Below are 22,921 nucleotides of genomic sequence, written 5' to 3' on the forward strand. Positions count from 1 at the left end.
GGTCTTCTGAATGTCACCATATAAAGAAGATACGTGGCCACCATGCATGAAAGCGTTAATGTTTGAACACTTCATTTTGATCACATAAAAGCGATTGACTAAAAGCGCAAGATTTTATATTTGGGTGAACGGAAAGGGAATGCATTATTATTATTATTATTATTATTATTATTATTATTATTATTATTATTATTATTATTATTATTTATGTTTTGGTCTTTATTTATTGTAATGCGTCTTTACCGTAATTCAAATCCAGCAATGAGTTGCACAGGTGTACGATGGTCAGAGCTGGTTCGGGAGACTAGATGCTTGTTGAGGAGTTGGTTAAACCTGTGCCAGAAATAAATAGAAAATACTTTACTGTACAGTCCTAAACTAAAGTCAATCTTCTGGCATTTCATCATCAAAAATTACCGCTCTCACTGAATTCTGCTGTCGTTCACCCCAATCCACTTCGGAAGTACGAAAAACCTGTGTCTCGAAAACTTAAAAAAAACTACAAGTACCAGACTGCATGATAATGCGTGGCGTATAGGGAGGCCTTAAAATGTGTGGAGAAACTTGTAGTTTTTATACGTTGACTGGTTTCCTGGGCGCTTAGGTTTTAGAACTACAAATCCCAGCACCACGCGAGTATGTACGCGGAACTGTCTAGCTCCGGTTTGAGAGACGGCTGGTGTCTGTTTCCTACAGGAAAGAGTAGGTAAGCAGTGAGTCAAGGAAGATACACCAGCATTATAACCTCACCAACTTTACAGTACAATGAAACTGCCTGCCGTCCTACCCTCTCTTGAGTTCAACTACATCACCATATTGCTGGTAAGTGCCTCTGTTTGTGTCACAGAAATCAGGGTTTTAAAAAATTCCAACGTACCGGTAGTCCATGTCATGGCTTTGCTTGTGTAGTCTGCATACTGCTTTGTGAGTGGCTGAGTGTAATGCAGACAGACGAGTGGGAGAATACTCAGTGTGGCCTAGTACTAGTGACCAAATCAAAAATAAAACCGAAAAGGGGGAGGGGGTATACAATATGAGTTTATTGTCGCCTTCAGCTCAATGTTCAGGATTTCGAGGCCAGTGCAAAGTGTACAGTAATGTTTGAACAGCTTGTATTTAAAACAATGGTTACTTAGTTTAATCTTATGTCAGATTGACACATTGGCATACCTCCTTACTAACTTCTGCTATGTATGTGTAGATAACCACACGTAAATCTATACAAAAAATAATAGCGAATTTTTGGAATGGTAAGTGTATGCCACCTAAAAGACGTGTGGCATTAAATATATATATATATTACTTTCCTACTAGAGGATCTATATATCCTTTAAAATGTCAATCACAGCAACATCAGCTATTATAAACCATTCTAAAGTAGTCGTGTATTATATAGTTTATTATTTGAAATACATTTTCAGTTCAAGGACAAGGGCTGAAAATATCTGACAGAAGTACATTGCAATGGTTATTTTACTGCCAGAGATTGGCATGGCTGTGTACTAGTAGTATAGAGACCGTTATAGTTCATCTGTGGCTTTCGTTTCTAAACTGCTGTTATGCTGTGCTAAGAAGTTTAATAATACTTTGAACATAATCTTTCGAGTAATTTGATGAGCGTTTTGGCTAAATTCCGATGTCTCTGCGGGGCTCCCAGTTAAAAGGAACCGGTTTAAGGCATTCTCTGTTGTGGCTCATTTTAATTGGTCGGCATCCCGGAACTAGTCAATAGTCAGTAGTGTGAAACGGATGCTGTGACGTCTCAACTATTTTCTATATCCGCAATAAAACGGGTAGCTGTGTAGTTTCCAGCCACTATTTTATCTAATGTAAATAACTACTGTATTACCTTTTTATCGAATCAGAGTAGACTTTCACCTTTTTAAACTCGAGTAACTACGGTTCTTTGTTAGTTTCGTTTCACGTTTTCACATTATTGGGCTAGAGTTGCGTTATTATTATTATTATTATTATTATTATGATGTGTGAAATTATATTATGTTATTATGTGTGAAATTATATATATATATATATATATATATATATATATATATATATATATATATATATATGCAACGTTTCATTTAGTTAGACACACTGGAAAATCTTAAGCCACTTAACAATACTATAAACAAGTTATAAACATACTGTTTCAGCAAGGCAAAAAGATGTGTATTTTATTTGAAAACACGTACATATTTAAATGTCAGGCCCTACCCTTGCACATAAACGGTATATTTAAAGTGCACTATTACTGATTCCCATTTAATCCATGCCAAATTTAGCCCCACGTGAAAAAACGAGATTCCATACATTTTGAATATGTATGAATGTTTGCAGAGATGTTCATGAACTGCACAATCCTTTACATTATTTTGACCGTGACGTGGTTTTCTTTCCACTGCAGAACGGTAAAGCGAAATTGTGCCAGTAGACAGTGCTATTAGTGTATGCTAATATTAATGCCTCCCTGACCAACCGCAGCTCTAGTTACACAAGCTTGTACTAATGTGATTAATAATATTAGCAGGATTGTACAGTCACTACTGTGTTTATTAATTGTTTTTATTGTTGTTATTTTGTTATTTTATTGAAAAATTTAACCCATTTAATTAACAACAAAAAGTATTTTTTTATGAAATATCCCTGTGCCTAAAACTGAGCTAAGAAAAAAGTTCCATAACTTTTTTTTTTAATAAAAACTGTGCTTTTTTAAATAAATTTATTATTATTATTATTATTATTATTATTATTATTATTATTATTATTATTTAATCGTACTTTGTTATCCGGGGTAGTGAGGTATCAGTACCAGGTTTGTGTTACTGCTTCACAGTGGCGAGAAAGACATTATTTGCTTTATGGAATACCTGGTTACTTACCAAACTGACTGGAAAACGTTAAGGACTACTGGGCCCGTGTTAAGTAACAATTTAAACAATGCACAGCAGAAGAGATGCTACCATCGTACCTGGCTGAATGTATGTGGAGAGAAAGGTACGGCAGGAATTGTCAAGATGCATTTATCACAACCTGGTCTCACAAGGGAAAAGTAACAAAGTAACGTCTTGCCTAGGCGCTGAAAACATTACGTAGTTAACGTTTCGCTCGATCTACCACCATGCTTTGTAGCTACGTACCACAGAACCCCAAATCTGTGTCTCATACGTCACCTTTTCAGTACTGGATTTTTTTTAAAATACAGATTATTTTTTTCATTTCTTTTTAACCTTTTCAGTAAATGTAACTATTAATAGACTAAAGTGGCCATTTGGATCAGTATCATAAGATAACTTTTACCACCGAATCTGTGTTTAAGAACAAGAACAACTGCAGCCTGAGCTGAACCATGTGCCATCCCTATGTCTTCTCCCCATTGAAATCTTCAGAAATTTTTATCATTATTGGAGGAATGAGATTCTTGTATGAAACAAAAGTCTGAATTCAAGTTTTTAGCATAGAGAAATAAAGCTTTACGTTTGATATTATTTCTTCTTCTTCTTCTTCTTCTTCTTCTTCTTCTTCTTCTTCTTCTTCTTCTTTATTTCTTAGCAGACGCCCTTATCCAGGGCGACTTACAATTGTTACAAGATATCACATTATTTTTACATACAATTACATTGTTTTTTGACATACTATTACCCATTTATACAGTTGGGTTTTTACTGGAGCAATCTAGATAAAGTACCTTGCTCAAGGGTACAGCAGCGGTGTCCCCCCACCTGGGATTGAACCCACAAACCCTGCGGTCAGGAGTCCAGAGCACTAACCACTACTCCACACTTCTTAACCCCCTGGCATTAAAATTAATTATCGAAAGAGTAGAAATTATGAAATCTTAAATAGTACTTTAACAATACAACAGCATTACATAAAACGGAGCCATACCCATTTAGTTTAGATGTACGTTGTGCCATAAATATTAAGAATTATTAAAGTGTGAAGGTTTAAGCTATCAATATAGATTATTCATATTAGCAAGAAAACTCTAAATAAAAAAAAAATAAAAAACAACTAAGACCTAGCTTACTTCACAATACATACTGTACCTACATACACTGTTCCTTGAAAGGCAAACCTCAGGGATTTCATGCGCTGGTTTTACTGGGATGTGGAAATAGGCTTCCTTCAGGTTCACCGTGGTGAACCAGTCGCCTGGCCTGATGGACTGCAACAACCATTGCGAAGACAGCATCTTGAACCGTCTCCAACTCGGATACAGGTTCACCTGCCTGAGACTGAGGATCGGTCTGAGGCTGCCATCCCGTTTTGGTACCAGAAAATACCTGGAGTAGAACCCTCTGTTCTTGCTGGGGCGGTCTGCTATGCAAATGGCCCGCTTTTGCAGCAGAGCTGCTACCTCTTGAGCCACCTGCGTGGCAGCTTGCAGGTCCGTGACAGATGTATTTGTCACACCCCAGAAAGGAGGGGGGCCAAGTTTGTACAGTATTGAGCACCCAGGGGTCTGTGGTGCACTGTTTCCAGTAGTCCAAATAACTTATGGAGAAGGAGCCCTGTCATCTGAAGCTGCGTCAATCCTGTTTAAGCTTTGTTATGTGAAATATAAAGACATGTCCTCATTGACTGGTCTACTGCAATACATGGCAAAATAATGTGATTTAAATTTTTAGAATATTCTTACAGCAATAGCTAAATAATGCATAATTCTGACAAACACAGCAATCTTACAAAAGTACCTGCTTTGATGGAAAGGAGGGAAAATACAGCTAATTTACAAGAGGCAATAAAAAACAAATATCACCTGCAATTTCCAGGCGGTGAAGGTAAGAAAAAATAAGTTATTTGGAAGTTTCCATACTGGTATGTGCTGTGGCCACTAGTTTAGTGGTATAAGAATTCTCCCAATGAGCTTCAAGTGTGTGGTTTAATGTAGCTGTTTAATGCTCTGGCAGTTTGCTTTATATGATTCCACTTGCTGTATTACCTCCGAACTCCGTGAGTGGGATTGCCAAGTACCTGATTACACGCTTCACGTGGTGACTGAAACACTTGAATAGTAATTGTACAAAAAGAGGGAAAACATGTCTAAAGGAGCCTGAATGCTTGGTGCACACAAGTATAAATCACTAGCTGGAGGCAGTTTTCAAAAGAAGATTGTGGGGAGGGGGCACTTTCCATCTGTCTGTTTCTATAAAACTTTTTCGTGTTATTTAAGCAGTTTGCATAAATGGGGTGCTTAAAGCACCTGTGTAAACTGAATAGGAGGGTACTTGTATCTGAAGGATTGGATTACAGTATACAATGATTCCCTTTTGCTGTAACAGCAACAATAGTGGAATCCATCCCAACTCGCTTACAAGATTGGATTTGTCTGTCTCTGTGTTTTTATTTAGGCTATTTTTTTACCTCTTGAATTGACCCCTTGAGGTTTAACAGTCAACAGCGATTGTTTACTACTGAAACAAAAGGATTCCAAACCCAGCAACTGTTAAGCAAATCAGAAACAAGTGCAGTGACTGAACTATGATAAATAACATTCTTGGATGGCTCTTCTAAAATCCTGAGAAACGTCCTCGTCCTGCCAAGCAGGACAAACAAAAGGGAATTCCACAATTGAATTGCTGAGAATGCAACCACACATGTTAAAATCTTAATTCTGGGATGTGTGTGTAAACCTGGGGCTTGGGTGAGGTAACCGAAGAGATCACATCCTTTCTAAAATGATACTTGAAGATCCACATTAAAATACAGTAAGAAGGGGAGTTGACCAGTTGTACTGAATATCTCTATTTCCAATCTGCTATACAGTGGCTATTTAAAGGGGGTAGAAGGCTTCTTGTGTTGTACTGAAATTTAATCAATCAGAAATGGTTTACCATTGAACTTCTACAGTAATTGTTCTGGCAATCCACAGTGCAGTACAGTAGTAGGAACCATTTGCCAATACACAAAGTTGATCACTTAAAATTTACAAAATACTGCAGTGCATGTTAATTTAATGCAATCAATATATCCATAATTAAAGCATCATGCATTTTCCCCTCAATTTCTGGATTTATTTTAGAAAAGGTAGACTGGCCTGTCTTTACCCTTGCTCTTTGTCCCAAGTGATTCATGACCTGGGTCCCACCTGAAATAAGGGATTTGTGGACTGCATAATTAGATTGCTTCTATTGAAAATTTTAGAAATATGGAACTAGAGGCTAGAACACCATATTAATCACCTGAGCATTTTAACAAAATAAAAAAAGATATGATCGGTTTTGCGTATCAGATGTATTAAACTTTAATGTATGTTTCATGGGGGGGTGGGGGGTGTATATACAGTAGAGTGTAGCACAGATTTTACAGTAAGGAGTGTGGCTTCATTCCACACTGAGCTCCAAGCGTGTGCAGCTACAGTATGCAATTTTAATACAGAAATGTTCTTGGCAAAGTGTGTTGATACAGTACTGATGTGAATGTGTGCAATGAGAGCAGTGTTAAGCACTGTTACGACTTTTAATGACCTGTTTAAGAAATGAAGCAGCATTTTTCTTCGTTATCCGAGTTATGTTAAGACCCCCGTCCTCCGTTCCTCCCTCCCTTTTATGATCTATGATCTATGAGCCACGATTTGCAGATAGAACTAGAATTAATGCTTTTAAAATCTTCCCAGTGTGTGTAATATGAGGGAATGAATTATTCTCACAGCACTGCAGTAAAATGTGCTGCACCATACAATTTGGAATGAGAATGGCGACCATTCAGTTGATCTAGTGGAGGCGCCTGTCCATACCTGTGTGTGTACAGGTTATTAAGTGTGTCAGAATCTGGGAGTACAAGAAGATGCCAGTCCATCTGTCTTTCTGTATGTCTGTAAGACTCTGCATGTTACTCTTACATTTTTACTCAGATAATCCCTTATTTAAGAATGCTCTGCGTTTGATAAAATGTAGTGCACTGAATAATAAAAGAAATAAAAAATCGGAATGCCTCTAACTGAATTACAGTAGGGTTTGCAATACTTCCTAACATCGCTTTGTTCAGTGCAGTGTTAAGGATACAGTAGAGAGAGTAGTCTCGTCTCAACTTCAAAATGAGCTGCTGATTAATAAGTTACTCAAACCTTTTCAGTGCAGCTTCAGAGCTAGGCATAGCACTGAAACAGCCTTGGTCAGAGTAGCCAACGATTTGCTCATGACTGCAGATTCAGGGGCCCTTAATATCTTCTTCTATTAGACCTCAGTGCAGCCTTTGACACATTCAATCATAATGTATTGATTGAACGCATGGAAAAATGACTAGACCTTACTGATACTGTTCTCTGCTGGTTTAAGTCCTATCTGTCTGACAGACACTTGTCAGTAACACTTTGTAACTCTTAAACTTAACATCAGATATTTCTCCAGTTACTCATGTTACCACTTGGCCAGATTATTAGACGCTTTGGCCTCAGGTATCAGTTTTATGCTGACGATACACAATTATATGTGTGCACGAAACCTGATACAAGCACTGTTACCTCTGTACTAGTCAGTTGCCTTTGTAATATAAAAATTTGGATGCAACAGAGTTTTCTTAAACTAAACTGTGACAAAACAGAAATTATATTAATCGGTTCCCAGTCTCTTGTTCATAGAGTTGGTCATTTTAATTTGGATATTGACAATGTAAATGTATTTGCTTCTACTGTAGTACATAACCTGGGCGTTATTTTTTCTTCTTCTTTGATCTTCGAAGCCCATATTAAAAATGTCACTAGGGTGTCCTTTTTCCATCTCTGCAATATTGCACAGATAAGGCCCATTTTATCTTTCTCTTATGCTGAAAAACCGATTCATGCTTTTAATACTTCTAGGCTTGATTTATTGTAATTCGCTTTTATCTGGAGTCTGTGTGAGAGTTATACACAAGTTGCAGAATCCTGCCGCCCGTGTTTTAACCCATACAGCATCTCGGGAACATATTACACCTATGCTTTTTAAACTACATTGGCTCCCAATACGATTCAGGGTTGACTTTAAGATCATGCTCCGCACGTACAAGTCGCTCCATGGCACTACTCCGGGATACCTGCGAGACCTGCTTCATGTCTACTCTCCTGTTCGCACTCCCCGGTCTTCCAACTCCGGTTATCTTCGACCACCTATTACCTATTACCTACGGCTACGGTCCATGGGAGCCTTCTGTAGTTCAGCTCCTTACCTCTAGAATGCACTACCCAGCTCCATAAGAGACACAGAGACGGTTGAGATTTTTAGAATCTGCCTCAAAACACATCTTTTTAAACTAGCTTTCAAGGATCTGTGTTAATGCTATCTCTTTGTTTTTTATCACTGTATTTTATTTTGCCCTGTCGTTTGTTATCTTGTCTTCTATCAACTATGTTAAGCGCTTTGGGATTGGAAAGGCGCTTTATAAATAAAAAAAAGTATTATTTATTATTCTATAAATTCATACTCTTCAGAGTTTAAACTAACAACGATCAATCATTTGGAAAAGGGGAGAAGCTTTCAGAAATACTGATGGACTCCAGTGGTTCAAAATGCAAGTTGTGGACTATGTTAAATTCTGAATTTAAAGTCTCTTTTTGCAAAGAAAAGAAAGTCTGACTCGCACGAACAGAGCAGGTGGGCTATATGTTTTACTTGCAGCCACATGTACACTGTAAAATGTTCTATGTCAATTTAAAAGTTTGTTATTACTTCTGTAAAGTGTGTGCAGTATTTCCTGTTTTTTTTAAGTTTCAGTTTCATAGATTTCACTTTGTCAGTCATTTGTGTTTCTGTTTTTTCTATGACTTACGAAAACCACATTGAAGTGTTTTCATCCAACACTTGTTGGTTTGGAAAGCAAACTCATTGTAGAACAGACGACTATTTCTTTACATGTGGAACTCGACAAGTTCTGAATCACAAAATGTGCTGAACTACTCCCAAGTGAACTTGCGCCATATGGCCTGTCGTAGTACAGACACATCATATATTATGTTCACTGACGTATTAATCACCTAATGAGAAAGGGCAACATTAAAAGAACAATGTATTCCTTGCTTGCTAGCAACACTTTCAGTATTATTAGGCTTCCTGTTCGCACAAAGATGGCGGCCTGACATTTTTTGGAAAAACCTTTCAAAATCTTCTTGGGAAGAAGTTGCTGCGATAAATTTTACTATCAAAATGGCTGCCACCAAATTCACCAAAACGCGGTAGGTGTGGTTATCCTGAGGACAATGGAATTCAAATATGGCAAAATGGTGTTCTTTGGTAAAATAAGATGTCCGCCAGACCTACATCTTCTTAAATTTAAAGCTGCTTCAGTTTAAAAATGGTTTACTTGATTAATTCCAAACCCGAAAACCATCATGCCTGTATGAGTACAATTGAATTTTTCAAAAATTGTGTTTGTGCGTGAACCAAGATGGCCACCTCATGCATTTTTTGGAAAAACCAAAATCTTCTTCTGGAGAACTGGTGAAGTTACTGATTTCAAACTTGTCAAATATCAAGAACTAAACCCGCATCCTCCAGTAATTACTTAAGTATTTGGTACTGGTACTGGGCCTTGGGAGCCGTAAAACTCCCTGGCCGTTCTAGTTATTATTATTATTATTATTATTATTATTATTATTATTATTATTATTATTATTAGCATGCAAGACAATTGTTTATTTCTCTTTTCATGTTTGTTGCTAATTTGATACGTTTTCAGTTTGTGAAACAAGCTGATTTAATTAACTCCCAAGTTTGGAAACTTTGCCACAGCCACACAATTTTAGTGAGTAAAGTTTAAGTAATGCTTTTCACAGTACAAGTTGCATTGTTTTGCAAATGCATTGGTCAAATTATAAACACGAATTTGGTCAAGATACATGGCCAAGTTACTTGATTTTAAGAAAAAATTTAAGAATGGGAAAACAATCTGAACATACTCAGTTCAGATTAAAAAAATAAATAAATATATATATATATATATAAAAAAATAGTTCTGGCACAATTCAGGCAGACAGTTGCAAGGTATATTTACCTGGGGCTAGAAAGAATACATGCTTAAGAGGCAATTTAAGCCTTTAAATCTGGATGCCTTAAGGGGGTACCTGTTTCATTGCTTAAGCATTCATTGAAAATAAAGGAATGTAGGCTACAACAACAAGCTTGTCATTGTCTGCAGATGTATGCAAAAACAGTGTGTCCCAAAGACATCTAATTCCATTGCTCCAACTGGACAGGATTATAACCAGGAGCACCATTTACTTCCATAGAGTAATTAGACATGTACAGGTATCTGCTTTTGTTTCGTTGTGTCCCGTTTTTGGCTAAAGCTTAGTTTACATACATGCAAACGTGTTCCTGGATGGACGATGCGTGATAATATGCCAGCTGTCAGAATCAGGTTTAGTTAATTACGGAGTGTCAAGGTCTCTTTCTCCACTGGGTTATTCTTACGGGCAAAAGCAAAGGTTGTGGATTAATTTTGCAGGACTCTGGGGTAATGCTATCCTGATGTGAACCATATTTTGTTGGTCCTGTAACAATGATCTGCTAACACGACCATTTCATTTGTAGGAAATTGTTTTTTAGAGTTCTCATTCAGAAAATGAGGACCCTTATGCACTGAATGTATCCATACTAATATTTGTAACCTCTCGGGTACTGTGAGATTATCTCCAAAAAATCTGCCACTTGACCTCCATGGCCTTTCTTAAGATTGTATTTAGTGCAGCATGAGGAGGGGCTGTAGTCCTGCAGAGGTATATGATGGCAGTTCTTAGTTCTTGCTCATCTTCACATACATTGGATTCTTGAAATACAATAGATATTCATATTTCCTGATTAGAACTTCTTGCTGTATTGCCATTGTATTTGAAAGAAAAGTGTGACATACAAGTGCTTTCTTGCCTTAAATGAAAAACAAGTTTTATGTCTAAAATAAAAACTTAGTTTGAGTTTTAATTTTCTTTAAAGATTATCTATATGTATCTTAAAATTGAGATTCTCATCTATGCAAAAACCCAGGTATTTGTATACTTTTACAGATTCTATTGTTGTAATCTTTGTTAGCCAGATTTTGAGACTTGGATTTAGTGAATAACATTGATTTAGTTTTTCCTGAGTTTTTAATACAAGTTTTAGGTTATAGAGATTACATTGAATAGTGTCAAATGCAGATTGCAAGTCTTTAGAAACCAAATCTAGAGTGGGAGCACTAGAGTATAAAATGGTATCATCAGCATACAAGTGAAGTTTAGCGCTAACGACATTTTGGCCTATGCCATTAATGTATATAGTGAACAGAAATGGGCCTAGAATGGAACCCTGCGGCACTCCTTTATCAATATATTTTTTTTTTAAATCATATTTTAGGCCATCAGTATTTATACGTTGAGTTCTGTCCGTTTAAATAATTCTGAAACTCTAATAGTCTAATACACTCAATTGCAATGAAACTAGCTGTACCAGGATAGCTAAAACTGAAAACATCCAGGTTTAATCTGCAGTGTACAACATTACAACTAGTGTTCTGTAACAAGTATTACAACAGTGATTTGTGCTCCTCTTATGCAGACACCAGGGAGTTTGTCTGTAGGGACTGCTGATAGTAGTTGTCCCCATAGGGTGATGCATATCCCAGGCAACCGAGGCGTAGCCAAGGGACCAGGATATACGCATACAGTAGCCTACTGATTTGAGAATCAGTTGGAGAGTATGGGTGGGACTCTGGGAATATCTGAATGTGCCATCCTTCTGTATGCTTTATTCCCCTGTGGAGCTGTAGCCGGTTTGAACATAATATTACCCGATAAATTGACCTCTAAAATAAAAAGTGTTCCACAAAGCTGAAATTACTTACTCTATCTAAAGCAGTGCATGCAGGAATCCCACTCCAAGAAACAATGGCAGTCCCTACGATTTAGCAAACGTTTAAATTATCCAGATGGATTTTCTTAATTGCTTTATAATGTCCGGCTTATTCTGGTACTCAACTATACTGTATTATGAACTCCTCAAAATACACATGTTCAGTATAAATCTATTGAACACAGCTGGGATAAATTGACACAGACTACTGATATTCACTAGATACATCAAAATGCAAGCCAGTATGCTGGTGATGTTTGGGTGGTTGGTGTGTTGGTCTTGTGGAACTACATGAATGCTGCTTCTGGTTTTATTTTCAGTGTTTTCAGCCAATAATCTGTCACATGCATGCCCCCTGCAGGCTTAAAAGAGAGGAATATTAAACCTTTGTCAAATATGCATTTTATGCAGTAGGATGTGCAAAGTCATTAATTCAAAGTCTTTACATGTTACACATGTAGTCTCGTGCACATTTATGTTTGTGCATACATCAATGTGCACTCTAAAGGCAAGGTTTTCTGATTTGGTTACAAAGATCCTAACCGTGTTTAATTTCATAAACTTCTCAAATTAAACAAAAATCAACATCCCTAATAATGGATTGATCAAAAATAGCACTGATTTCACACAACTGGCAAATATGCAAAAAACTACTATAGCAATTTGTTTTATTAAACTTATTTTATAGGACAGAATGCATCTCGTGTTTAGATGGCACTGCTATACCTGCTAGGCTATTCCATGTTTTTTTTTTTTTTTTTTTTTTAAACTGTGAAACCCTCCTTCCAATATTCCCTCATGTCTAATCTCTGTGCTGCATTATTAGTTTAATGAGCTGGTTTAACTATCTATACCAGGGGTTTTCAACCTTTTTTTGAAACTGTACCCCTTCTGTCTGGAGTTATTCTTACTAACACATTTATTTTTTCCCCTGTTGATCTAATATATAATTTGTCATTATTTAATATATAATTTGTTTGGGACTGACAAACTGCTGGTTTAGGACAGAACACCAAACAGTAGGCTTCATTATTAAAACTTTTAATTGCATGTCTTTGGATGCACGGTATAAAAATGTAGTATTTGGGAATCTCTTTGGAAACACTAGTATTCACTTTCTATTCAGCAAAGTTATTTTAAATCTTACAAAATGGTCTGCACTGCAAATGTTTCACGTTACCATTTACTTCCCATCTCAGCACAATTGTGTGCCATTTAAAATGTTTACAATATCAAAAACATCAAGATGAAACTAGAATAACCAACATTATTTTTTATTAAAGCCACATAAACAGTATCTTCTGTCGCTTTGCACTTTCTGTACTCTTGTGTTTTCTTCTTTTTTGTTTTTCTTTTGCAAGTTAGAAATCCATTTCAAGCAGCCGCTATTGCTGTTACTAAAAATGCAGCCGCGCCTAATTACATAAAACAAAAACGTCAAAAAAGAAAAGGGCTTGTAACCAGGAGGTCCCCAGTTCAAATCCCACCTCAGCCACTGACTCATTGTGTGACCTTGAGCAAGTCACTTCACCTCCTTGTGCTCCGTCTTTCGGGTGAGACATAATTGTAAGTGACTCTGCAGCTGATGCATAGTTCACACACCCTAGTCTCTGTAAGTCGCCTTGGATAAAGGCGTCTGCTAAATAAACAAATAATAATAATGTAGCGAGGTGACCAAAACTGGACACAGGATTGTAAGTGGGCTCTAACTAGAGCATCCGATAGTCTATTCATGGCATAGCTTCCATAGACCTGATGAGGTAGAGTGGCTTCCTACTGTACATGGCACAAGGGATCATTGAGTAATGAGGTATGGTGAACACACACAGAGAACAAGGCCTGCTTCCACTAATGATGCACTAATTAAGAGTCTGAGACCCAGCAACCACAGGTGCTAATGGGACCTGCCTTTTGACTGATGAGCGACTAAATGCTCCAGGAACAACAGTTCAGAGATACAAATGAAGGAATTAAAATGAAGTGCCAAAGATAAATATGTGGTTTTTAAAAACTACACATTTTCTTATTTCTGTAACAGACCTTGAACATTTTCTATAACATTTGCAGTTCGTGCCAGTATTTCATCCATAAGTTTAAAATGCTCAATCAAATTATAAGGTAAATTTACTAGTCAGCAAGTCTACGAAGCTGAGTATTTGGTTTGGTTTCTGATGTGCCAATACAGTATCTCATGTTGCGGTAAAGCAAGTGAGATGCTGGGACATAAGAATTCCACATAAAGCTTTCCAATGGGTTTGGCCAATACAGTTCAGGTACAGGGTCAGAGGGTGGCATTTAAGTAGTGTTCCTAACTAGTCAAGTGTTAGTCCCTAGTTACCTAAGGTAACATTAGGTAGTCAGAGATTAGAGCAAATCTGTGTTTGTGATACCAGCTTTAAATATCTACATTTTTGCTTGTTTCTTCATTATTTAAAATGCAAACTGTTCCAGAAAACACTGGGTTTCTGAAAAGACTCCTAACACACACACACACACACACTTATTATTATTATTATTATTATTATTATTATTATTATTATTATTATTATTATTATTAATTTTTTTAGTTTTTTGGTTTGAAGACGACCATTAGGGAGTGCATGTTGTAATACCCACTTCCCTTCCCTCTGAAATTGCCATCACACATTGTGGCAGGATAAATTAGGCTAAACTGGTTAAAGTGAAAATAAAGTCAAAGCCCTGGGGACTTGTGAGGGTGTTGATATGTTAACGAGAGGTACGGAAATGTAATTGGATTAAATCATGAAGAAGATGTCTTGTAATTCCAAATGAATTAATACCCACATCAGAGTAATGGTCGCAGTGCAGTGCACCATTGTTACATGCTCTGCTGTTTAATAAAATGGGAAAGGAGAGAAGGAAGTGGCAGCTGTGGAGCAAAACATTTTGAAAAGTAAAATGCTTTTTATAAAGAGCATCTCGGGATCTTTTAGAGGTAAGTGCTGTGGTTAGGCAGGGAAAGTACTGAAAGGCCCGGTCAGAAGTGTGTTTGAAATTTTTTTGTTTCGTTTTACCCTTTGTGGTTTGTACTAACTGAATTCTAACCAGGACTGGGGATGGTAGTTGATCTCTGTTGTGAAGATTTCAAGAACCATTTACATATTACTCACTTTGACCTATATTTTACTTGTCTCTTTGTTGCAAGTGAACTTAAAACAATTCTCAGGTTTTAAAAGTTTGTTAAATATATCTTGGTGTTTTCTTTTATTGAAGGCAGCAGTGTGGAGTAGTGGTTAGGGCTCTGGACCGGAGGGTTGTGGGTTCAATCCCAATGGGGGACACTGCTGTTGTACCTTTGAGCAAGGTACTTTACCTAGATTGCTCCAGTAAAAACCCAACTGTATAAATGGGTAATTGTATGTAAAAATAATATGATATCTGTATAATGTGAAATAATGTATAATGTGATATCTTGTAATAATTGTAAGTTGCCCTGGATAAGGGCGTCTGCTAAGAAATAAATAATAATAATAATAATAAGTTAAACAGCAGATGTTTGTCCCTATTATTAGGTGGCACAAGCAGTCACTTCTAAAGTTTTTAGTAGTAGTTAAAAAAGGAAATGTCTGCTTCAATATTAGAAAACATACATTTATAATAATCCAAGCAGAAACAACATCAACAAAGTGATGGAGAACAGTTTTAAGCTAAGAAAAACAAAAAATACTACTTGGCCCCATACAATATTACACTGAGCAAACCTGCAATTCACACCTGCTTCTGCTTCTGCTGAAAGAGTTAAGCTCTTGTTGTTCCATAGCTGCTGCCATCCCTCACCATTCTATCTATAGCTGGCTGTTTTTCGGATTCTGAAGTTCATTATCGGGCAACAGGGAATATCTCGGCAGTGAGTGGCTCCCTGATTGATGGCTTTCAAACCCAGCTTCAGGGGCTGTTTGAGAGGAGAGGTCTCAGTGCTCGGTCTCCCTGGAGACAGTCTTGCATCTTCCCTGTTCTCCCTACAACAGCCTGCAACAACTCTCCAGACCCTGCCTCCCCACTTTCGCCTCCCCACTTTCCCCTCCCAACTTAATGCAAGTCTGAGCAGCAGAGAGATTATCGCTGGCAGGAGAGGAGGATGGGCAGGTATCTAGAGACAGCAGCACACCACCCTACCCTAACCCCCGCCCCCCCCCCCCCCCCCATATCAGAGCTTCAGGTGGCAGCTTCCACTTGTCAATCTAGATTAGGTGTTGGATAAAGGTGTTTGCTGCAAGAGCGGAGGGTCTTCATTTAATTATTTTTTCTGGAAACAAGTTCGCCACTGGCCCTGCCATAGCTGTTCTCAGCAGCTGGCTAAAAAAAAAAAAAAAGTGAGGTTCATGGTTTATCGAGGAGTAAGCCCGGCTATTAAAGCCAGGCTGCCGACCAGATGTAATGCTAATTAGAAGCAATGCTGCTGAGGGGAGAATAGATTACTAATATCCTCCAGGCACCGTGCATTACAGGTGATGACCCCAGGAACGTGTGGGGAATGCTGCACAAGTGCACAGCTAATAGGCAAACTCCCCTGGCACCACTGTCATAGGAGATAGCTGAGCACTGGCCCAACATGAGGAACGTGACGAAGAACATTTTCTCAGGTTAATGACATTATTGAATCCAGACATCCCTAAAAAAAAGTCTAGTCTTCTTTTTAGTATATTTTGTGGATAATGTACAAAATATATTTCTCTTTGCTAGACATATACTTTTGAATGGGAAACATAAAAAATGCAGCATATCCTCAAGTCTTTCAAATTAAAACATCTGGGGCAAGTTGCAGATTTAATAAAGAAAACAAACCATAGGCTAACTGCTTATGAAAACCTTATCTGATTGTGGTGAAACTGTAAGGATAATCCTTAGAACAAGTCATTGGGAGTATAAGAATGTGGGGATAAATGGAGACCACCTTCTGGATGTCTGTCACACTTTCATGTTGTACATACTGTGAGTATATATGTCACAGTTGTTTATTTTTTCATGGTATTATATTAACATGTTTCTTGATAGATACTGTAATCGGCATACTCCAGGTGAGCTGTAACAGAACTGAATAGCTAAGTTTGCAGGTAGCTGATCATTTTAGTAACACTTCTCAACAAGTTACTGTACAGTATATAAAGCTGGTCTGTTCCCACGTTCTCTCGTTTCCAGCTCAGCACCTGAGGGGTGTGTGTGTCTGAGAGAAGAGAGAGATATGTGATTTACACTCTCAGGGCCTTTCCCTGGGAAATCTGATTCTGGTCCGAGGTGGAACTGCAAAGACTCTGCTGTTAGCTGAGATAAGATAAATGCCAGCCTACCTCGTTCGGAATTTAAGAAGGTAAACCATACCTTCATCCCCCTTGTAAAATTATGCAATCAATTCATTCCTCAAAGGCTGATCCCAGCCATCATAGTTTACGTGTTTTCAGGGTAATTGCACAGCAAAAGTAAATCGGCCAATAGCACCATTTCACTTGTAATGTGTAGTTCTCAACACTCTTAGGTGAAACGTAGAAAAAAAAGTCAATACCTGTGTGACAGGAACGGCTGAGTGGTGACGTCACGGCAGAAGAAGGGACCACAACAACAAAAAGGTATTGTGCAGTGGCGCGGGCGCCGTTTTATTTAAAGAATCCAAAAAATAAATAAAATATTCAAACAAAAATAAACACTTGCTCGCAGAGCAGAAATAAAACAATTAAACAAAAATAAATCTCGAACACAAAATAAATAAATAAACCATACAGGTCAGGCTGGGCAGTCGCTGTCACTGTTCCTGTATGCTATGGTTTAGTTTCGTTTTTAAATAAACCTTCTCTCGCTCTCCGTCTCTCTGCTCGCTCTCTCCTCTCTATCACCCACCCCGAGCTGGAGAGCTGCAGGCTTTTTATATTCAGGTGACCATCTCCCGATTAGCAACAAAATTAATCACTTAATTAATTCGGGAGATGGCCACCTTCTGCACGAGTTTTTTCATTACACCTGGCAGAGGACGAGCACCGATCTCGCCTCTGCCAGGACATGTTTTAAAACTAAACAAAACAATAACAAACATACGGCGCTCGCCGTCATGCATACAACAATCAAAATAAACAAACACAAAATAACACAGGAGCGGAGGGGGAACCCTCGTTCTAAAAATAAACAAATCAATGTACAGGGCTGCTCGCCCTGTTACAACCTGTCATACAGTAAGAGAAATAAGTCGCCAAAGTAAGGTAGAAATGTCCTTCTCCTCCTTCTTTTTCTCCCAACATATTTTTTTTGCAGACCCCAGGCACTTATATCCACGCATATGTATATTACAGGACATCCGAGTTTAATGACAATTAACTTGTTTTGTCAACATGAAAATATACTAGGGAGCGCATTTATTTTTACGTCTGTATCATCTATATTAAACGATTTATTGATATTTTAAATGGACTAGTCGCACGCATCGCACACAAAAAATGATTTATTTATTTTAAAATGTAATATTTGCCTGCAATATATATATATATATATATATATATATATATATATATATATATATATATTATATAATATAAATATGGTTTGACATGAGTGGGATTTGAAACTATAACCTTCAGTTTGCAAGCATGTTGTGTTACTGTCAGTGCTACATGATTAGTTGTGACAAGCAGTATTTTGAAAGATGAAGTCAGCCAGCTGAGAATTCTCGGGACCATTATATTTTGGAGATTTTTCGAGTCATCATCATCATTCTGAGATTCTAATCTTGAGCTCTGAAAAATGTTGGTTTCCTGTTTGTTAGTGTAACGCTCAGTGTGGTCCCTATTGGCGCAAGGAAGTACAGTTCCTCTCGATACTGGTTGTTGAGAGTAACACTATTTGTGGTCCCAACTGGACAAAAGGAACAGACATTTTTTGAGAATTAGCTATGCTGAAGGATAGCCTATATATTTGGTTAAGTAAAACATTAATAAATATTGAAAAATCAATACATAAATCAATACATAGACATTGCTTTCTTTTTTTTTTTTATCTATCTTGATATTTATTTATTTATTAATTTATTTTTCTTTATCATATAAACACTGCCATTTAATAATGTATGAAATGAAAATAATGCTCAACAGTTCTTGTTCAATTGTATATTAGTGAAAATTTTTGTACATAAAGGTCGTCATGCTTTCATATATTTTTACTTTCAAATTTTAAAAAAATATATTGTAATGACCCATACAATTGCTTTGTTGCAGGACTTGTTGTCAGTTCAGTTTGTCTCGTCTGTCTTTTTATATGTTACATGTATTGTGAGGGGAACGGCTCATGCTGTTATTTAGCATGGGAAGGGGGGAGTGAGTGAATGAGTGAGCAGAATGTGTGTTGCTGTTTTCTGGGGTTGCAGTGCATGGATGTGACTGGTTCATGAGCCACATAGTGGCGGGAAACGACGGGAGGTTATATAATAAGGGGGTGCATGAGCCTGGGGACTGGAGACAGTCCAGCGCTGAACTTGAATGAGAAAGTGTGGGTGAGACTGAGCGAGCGTGTGAGCTGTGACCGGAGAGAATATGCAGTGATAGTGCCAAGACTAAAACATAGGGTTATTATTTTGGTACCGTGAATTCCGGCCCCTGACAGGTATTCTCTGTAGTTTCAAGTAAAACAAACATTTTGAGAATTCAACACTGTCTCTCTGAGTACTACTTGCTAAACATGAAAACATTACAATATACTAAATGAACGGATCAAGCTTATTATGATAGTTTGCAAAATCAGATGAAAGCTTTCAATGCAATCAGGATAATACATAATCATTATTTACAAAATCTTGTCTCGCTACTTGTTAAAAACTAACTTTACTGCTATACTACTTGCAAATGTTATGAACTGGAAGTACAAACTTTGTGGTGTGAAAGCTAGGATGTCTGCACTACAAGCTGCATTGGACCCATGTCTTGGGTTTGATTCCCACACGGGGTTTATATTGCAAACTTAAAAAAAAAAAAAAAATTAAATGTATTTTATTTATGTGTCATTGAACATACATTTTTGCACACAACTTTAACGTTCATATATATATACAGTGTGTGATATATATATATATATATATATATATATATAATTATATATAATGCAGGAAGCTAAATTAACATCGGCAAGACGAATTAGAGAAATAAGTAATGAAATAGAGATAGTAATAAATGACATAAATTGCATGTTCCCTCCATCAGAAATGAGACAGTTACTTCGTAAAGTAGACAACCTTGAGAACAAAACACTAGAACATTTGAACAACAAAAAGATAATGAAATTACACAAATTAAGAGGTCAACCGGGATTACAAAATAGAATAGGTCTAGAAAAAATTAAAATTTCAAATCATAACAAATCAGAGAATAGGGAAAACACTGCTGAAACACTTTCGAATAGAATGCTTGAGCAATGCGAGTATAAGAGTTATGACGACTACGACATCTTTAGATGTTTGAGTGTAGTTTTATATGGTTCACAAAATGACCATTGAACAATTAGGCATAATGTAATAGAACTAATGGAAAGCAATGTAAAACAATATGAAATGTACATCGACTCAGTGACCCATATTGAAAAAATGAAATTAAGTGATGGGAGTGTAGATTCTTGGGCTACAGAGGCAGAAGTTGGCAGCTGTAGACCTCCTAAATAGGCCCATACACGTATACATAGACTTAAAGAATAAGGACTGTTTTAAATACGAAGGCACAATAGAATATATTAAAAATAAGAACGATCCAATTAATCTTTTATACAGCAATAACCATTTCTCAGTTATTGTATTTAAAAACAATGAAACCGGAAGAAAATCTAAATACTGTGGCATAATTAAGAAAGATAATCAAAATAAATCTAAAACAGTAAAAATAAACCAGGTTAAAGTAAATTAAAAAAATGCAAAATAGAGAATTAAACATGACTAAGACAGAGAATTCAAAACAGAAAGATAGGAGACCCAAAAATAGACATGGTACCAAATACACAAAAGAGAAGACAGAAGACATAGTATTCAATTTATCAAGTAAAACTTTAACCACATCCCAAAAAGCGGTACTGAGTAAAGGACTTAAGTTTATACCGACTAAAAGATACATCGATAAAGATAAACTGGCCACTGAATTAAAGGAGTGGGAGAGACGCATGAAATTAGCAGAATATTTTTTCAATGAAAATATCTCGGATTCAGAGGGTAATTATGAGCATGGGATTAAGGTTAATAATACAAGCACATGGACTCCTCCGGATGGAAGAGATAAATGGTTAGATATGTATATTGAAGTAGTTAAACAAGAAATAATAGTAGGACTAAAGAAAAGATGTAAACTTAATTTAACCAATATTGAAGAACAAGCTATGACTGAGTTGAAATGATGATGATATAATGATAAGACCAGCAGATAAAGGCTCAGGAATAGTGATAATGAACACAGATGACTATATGAAATCTGTAGAATGTGAATTAAATAATACATACACATATGAAGAAGTTAAAAGCAGTAAGATCAATAAATCGGTAAAAGAGGTTAAGGAAATTGCGGAGAGACTAGACAATAAAGGCATTATATCAAAAGAATTTAAAAAAATACATGCAGCCACATAATGCTAGAACAGGCCTAGCAAGAGGAAATCCTAAAATGCACAAAGAAAATCACCCTATGCGAATGATAGTCAGTACAATTGATAATCCAACACACATAATAGCTGGAATAGCAGAAAAACAACTTAGGTCGCACGTTGAGAAATTACCAAGCTATGTTAAGGATACAACACAATTTTTAAAAAGACTTGAATCAATAAAACACAACCTTCCAGAGAATACAATTTTATTTTGCATGGATGTAAAATCCTTGTACCCAAGTGTCCCTCGTAAAGAAACTTTAGAAGCTTGTCAAAAAGCACTAGATAAATCAATACCTACAGCAGAGGTACTGAACATGATCAACATAGTTTTAGAAAACAGTTATTTTACATTTGTTGATAAGAATTACAAACAAAACGATGGTACAGCAATAGGATCTAAATTAGGAATGCATTTTGCCAGTACATACATGGGGAAATGGGAAGAACAATTACTTAGAAAATCGGAAAGAGAACCTTTAGAATACATTCGGTTTGTAGATGATGTTTTTGGGGTTTGGACACATGGAGAAGAATCTCTTTTCCAGTTTCATAAAATGGCAAATGAAATACACAGTAATATTAAGGTGGACCTTCGATGGACAAGAAAGAAATAGAATTTTTAGATACCATAGTAAAACTTGAAGGTTCAATTGAGACTGACCTCTTCTGTAAACCTACTGACATTCACCAGTATTTACACATGTCCTCTGCACATCCGATACACACTAAAAGGGCAATCCCAAAGGGTCTAGGAATAAGAATACGAAGAATATGCTCAAAAGAAAGTGACTATGTAAAACAAAGAAATGTATTAAAAACAAATCTTAAAAAAAGAGGATACAAAGAAAGAATTATAGAGACGGAGTTAAGAAAAGTGGATAAACTAAAAAGAGATGATCTACTAGATTATAAAAATAGAGATAAAAAGGTCAAGAGAGTCCCATTAATAATGACTTACTCTAAACTTTTGCCCAATATTTCTAAAATAGTTTGGAAACACTTGCGGATTCTACATAATTCAGAAAAATTAAAAAAAGTATTTCTTAAGGCCCCAGTTGTAGCATTCAAAAGAGAAGCTAATTTAGGTGATATTTTAGTTCACAGTAAACATAAAAGAATAATTGACAAAATAGGTTCTACGAACATGTGCACTAGTAGGTGTAAAGTGTGTAAATACATAGACAAAAGTAAAAATATAATTAAACATAAGAACACCACATATCCACTAAAAACTAATACCTAGTGTAAAAATAGCAATGTTGTTTATGGAATAGCCTGTGAAAAATGTGATGAAATCAAATATGTTGGAGAGACTGGAACTACTTTATATAAAAGAATTCAGAACCACCTTTCATTAATTAGAAATAAAAAAATGAATGAACCAATAGTACAGCACTTCACCAGTCAGGGACATGATATAAATGATGTAAAGTTTGTAGTATTAGAACAGCTCAAATTAGACAATGCGACATATAGAAGAATAAAAGAAAGTAAATGGATAA

General features: G+C 36.5%; 1 protein-coding gene across 2 annotated transcripts in view; it reads left to right on the top strand.

Moving 5' to 3' along the window:
* The first annotated feature begins 632 nt into the window (after positions 1–632).
* Positions 633–22,921, top strand: part of LOC117399493 (endoplasmic reticulum resident protein 44-like) — a 46,836-nt gene continuing 24,547 nt past the window's right edge. For both annotated transcript variants that reach the window (XM_033998720.2, XM_033998721.2), the window contains exon 1: positions 633–822. In XM_033998720.2, coding sequence (XP_033854611.1) covers positions 766–822 — 57 coding nt within the window. In that variant the 5' untranslated portion in view covers positions 633–765. The remainder of the gene's footprint in view (positions 823–22,921) is intronic.

This window comes from Acipenser ruthenus, chromosome 4 (genome assembly GCF_902713425.1).
Source record: "Acipenser ruthenus chromosome 4, fAciRut3.2 maternal haplotype, whole genome shotgun sequence".
In the NCBI taxonomy this organism is placed as follows: Eukaryota; Metazoa; Chordata; class Actinopteri; order Acipenseriformes; family Acipenseridae; genus Acipenser; species Acipenser ruthenus.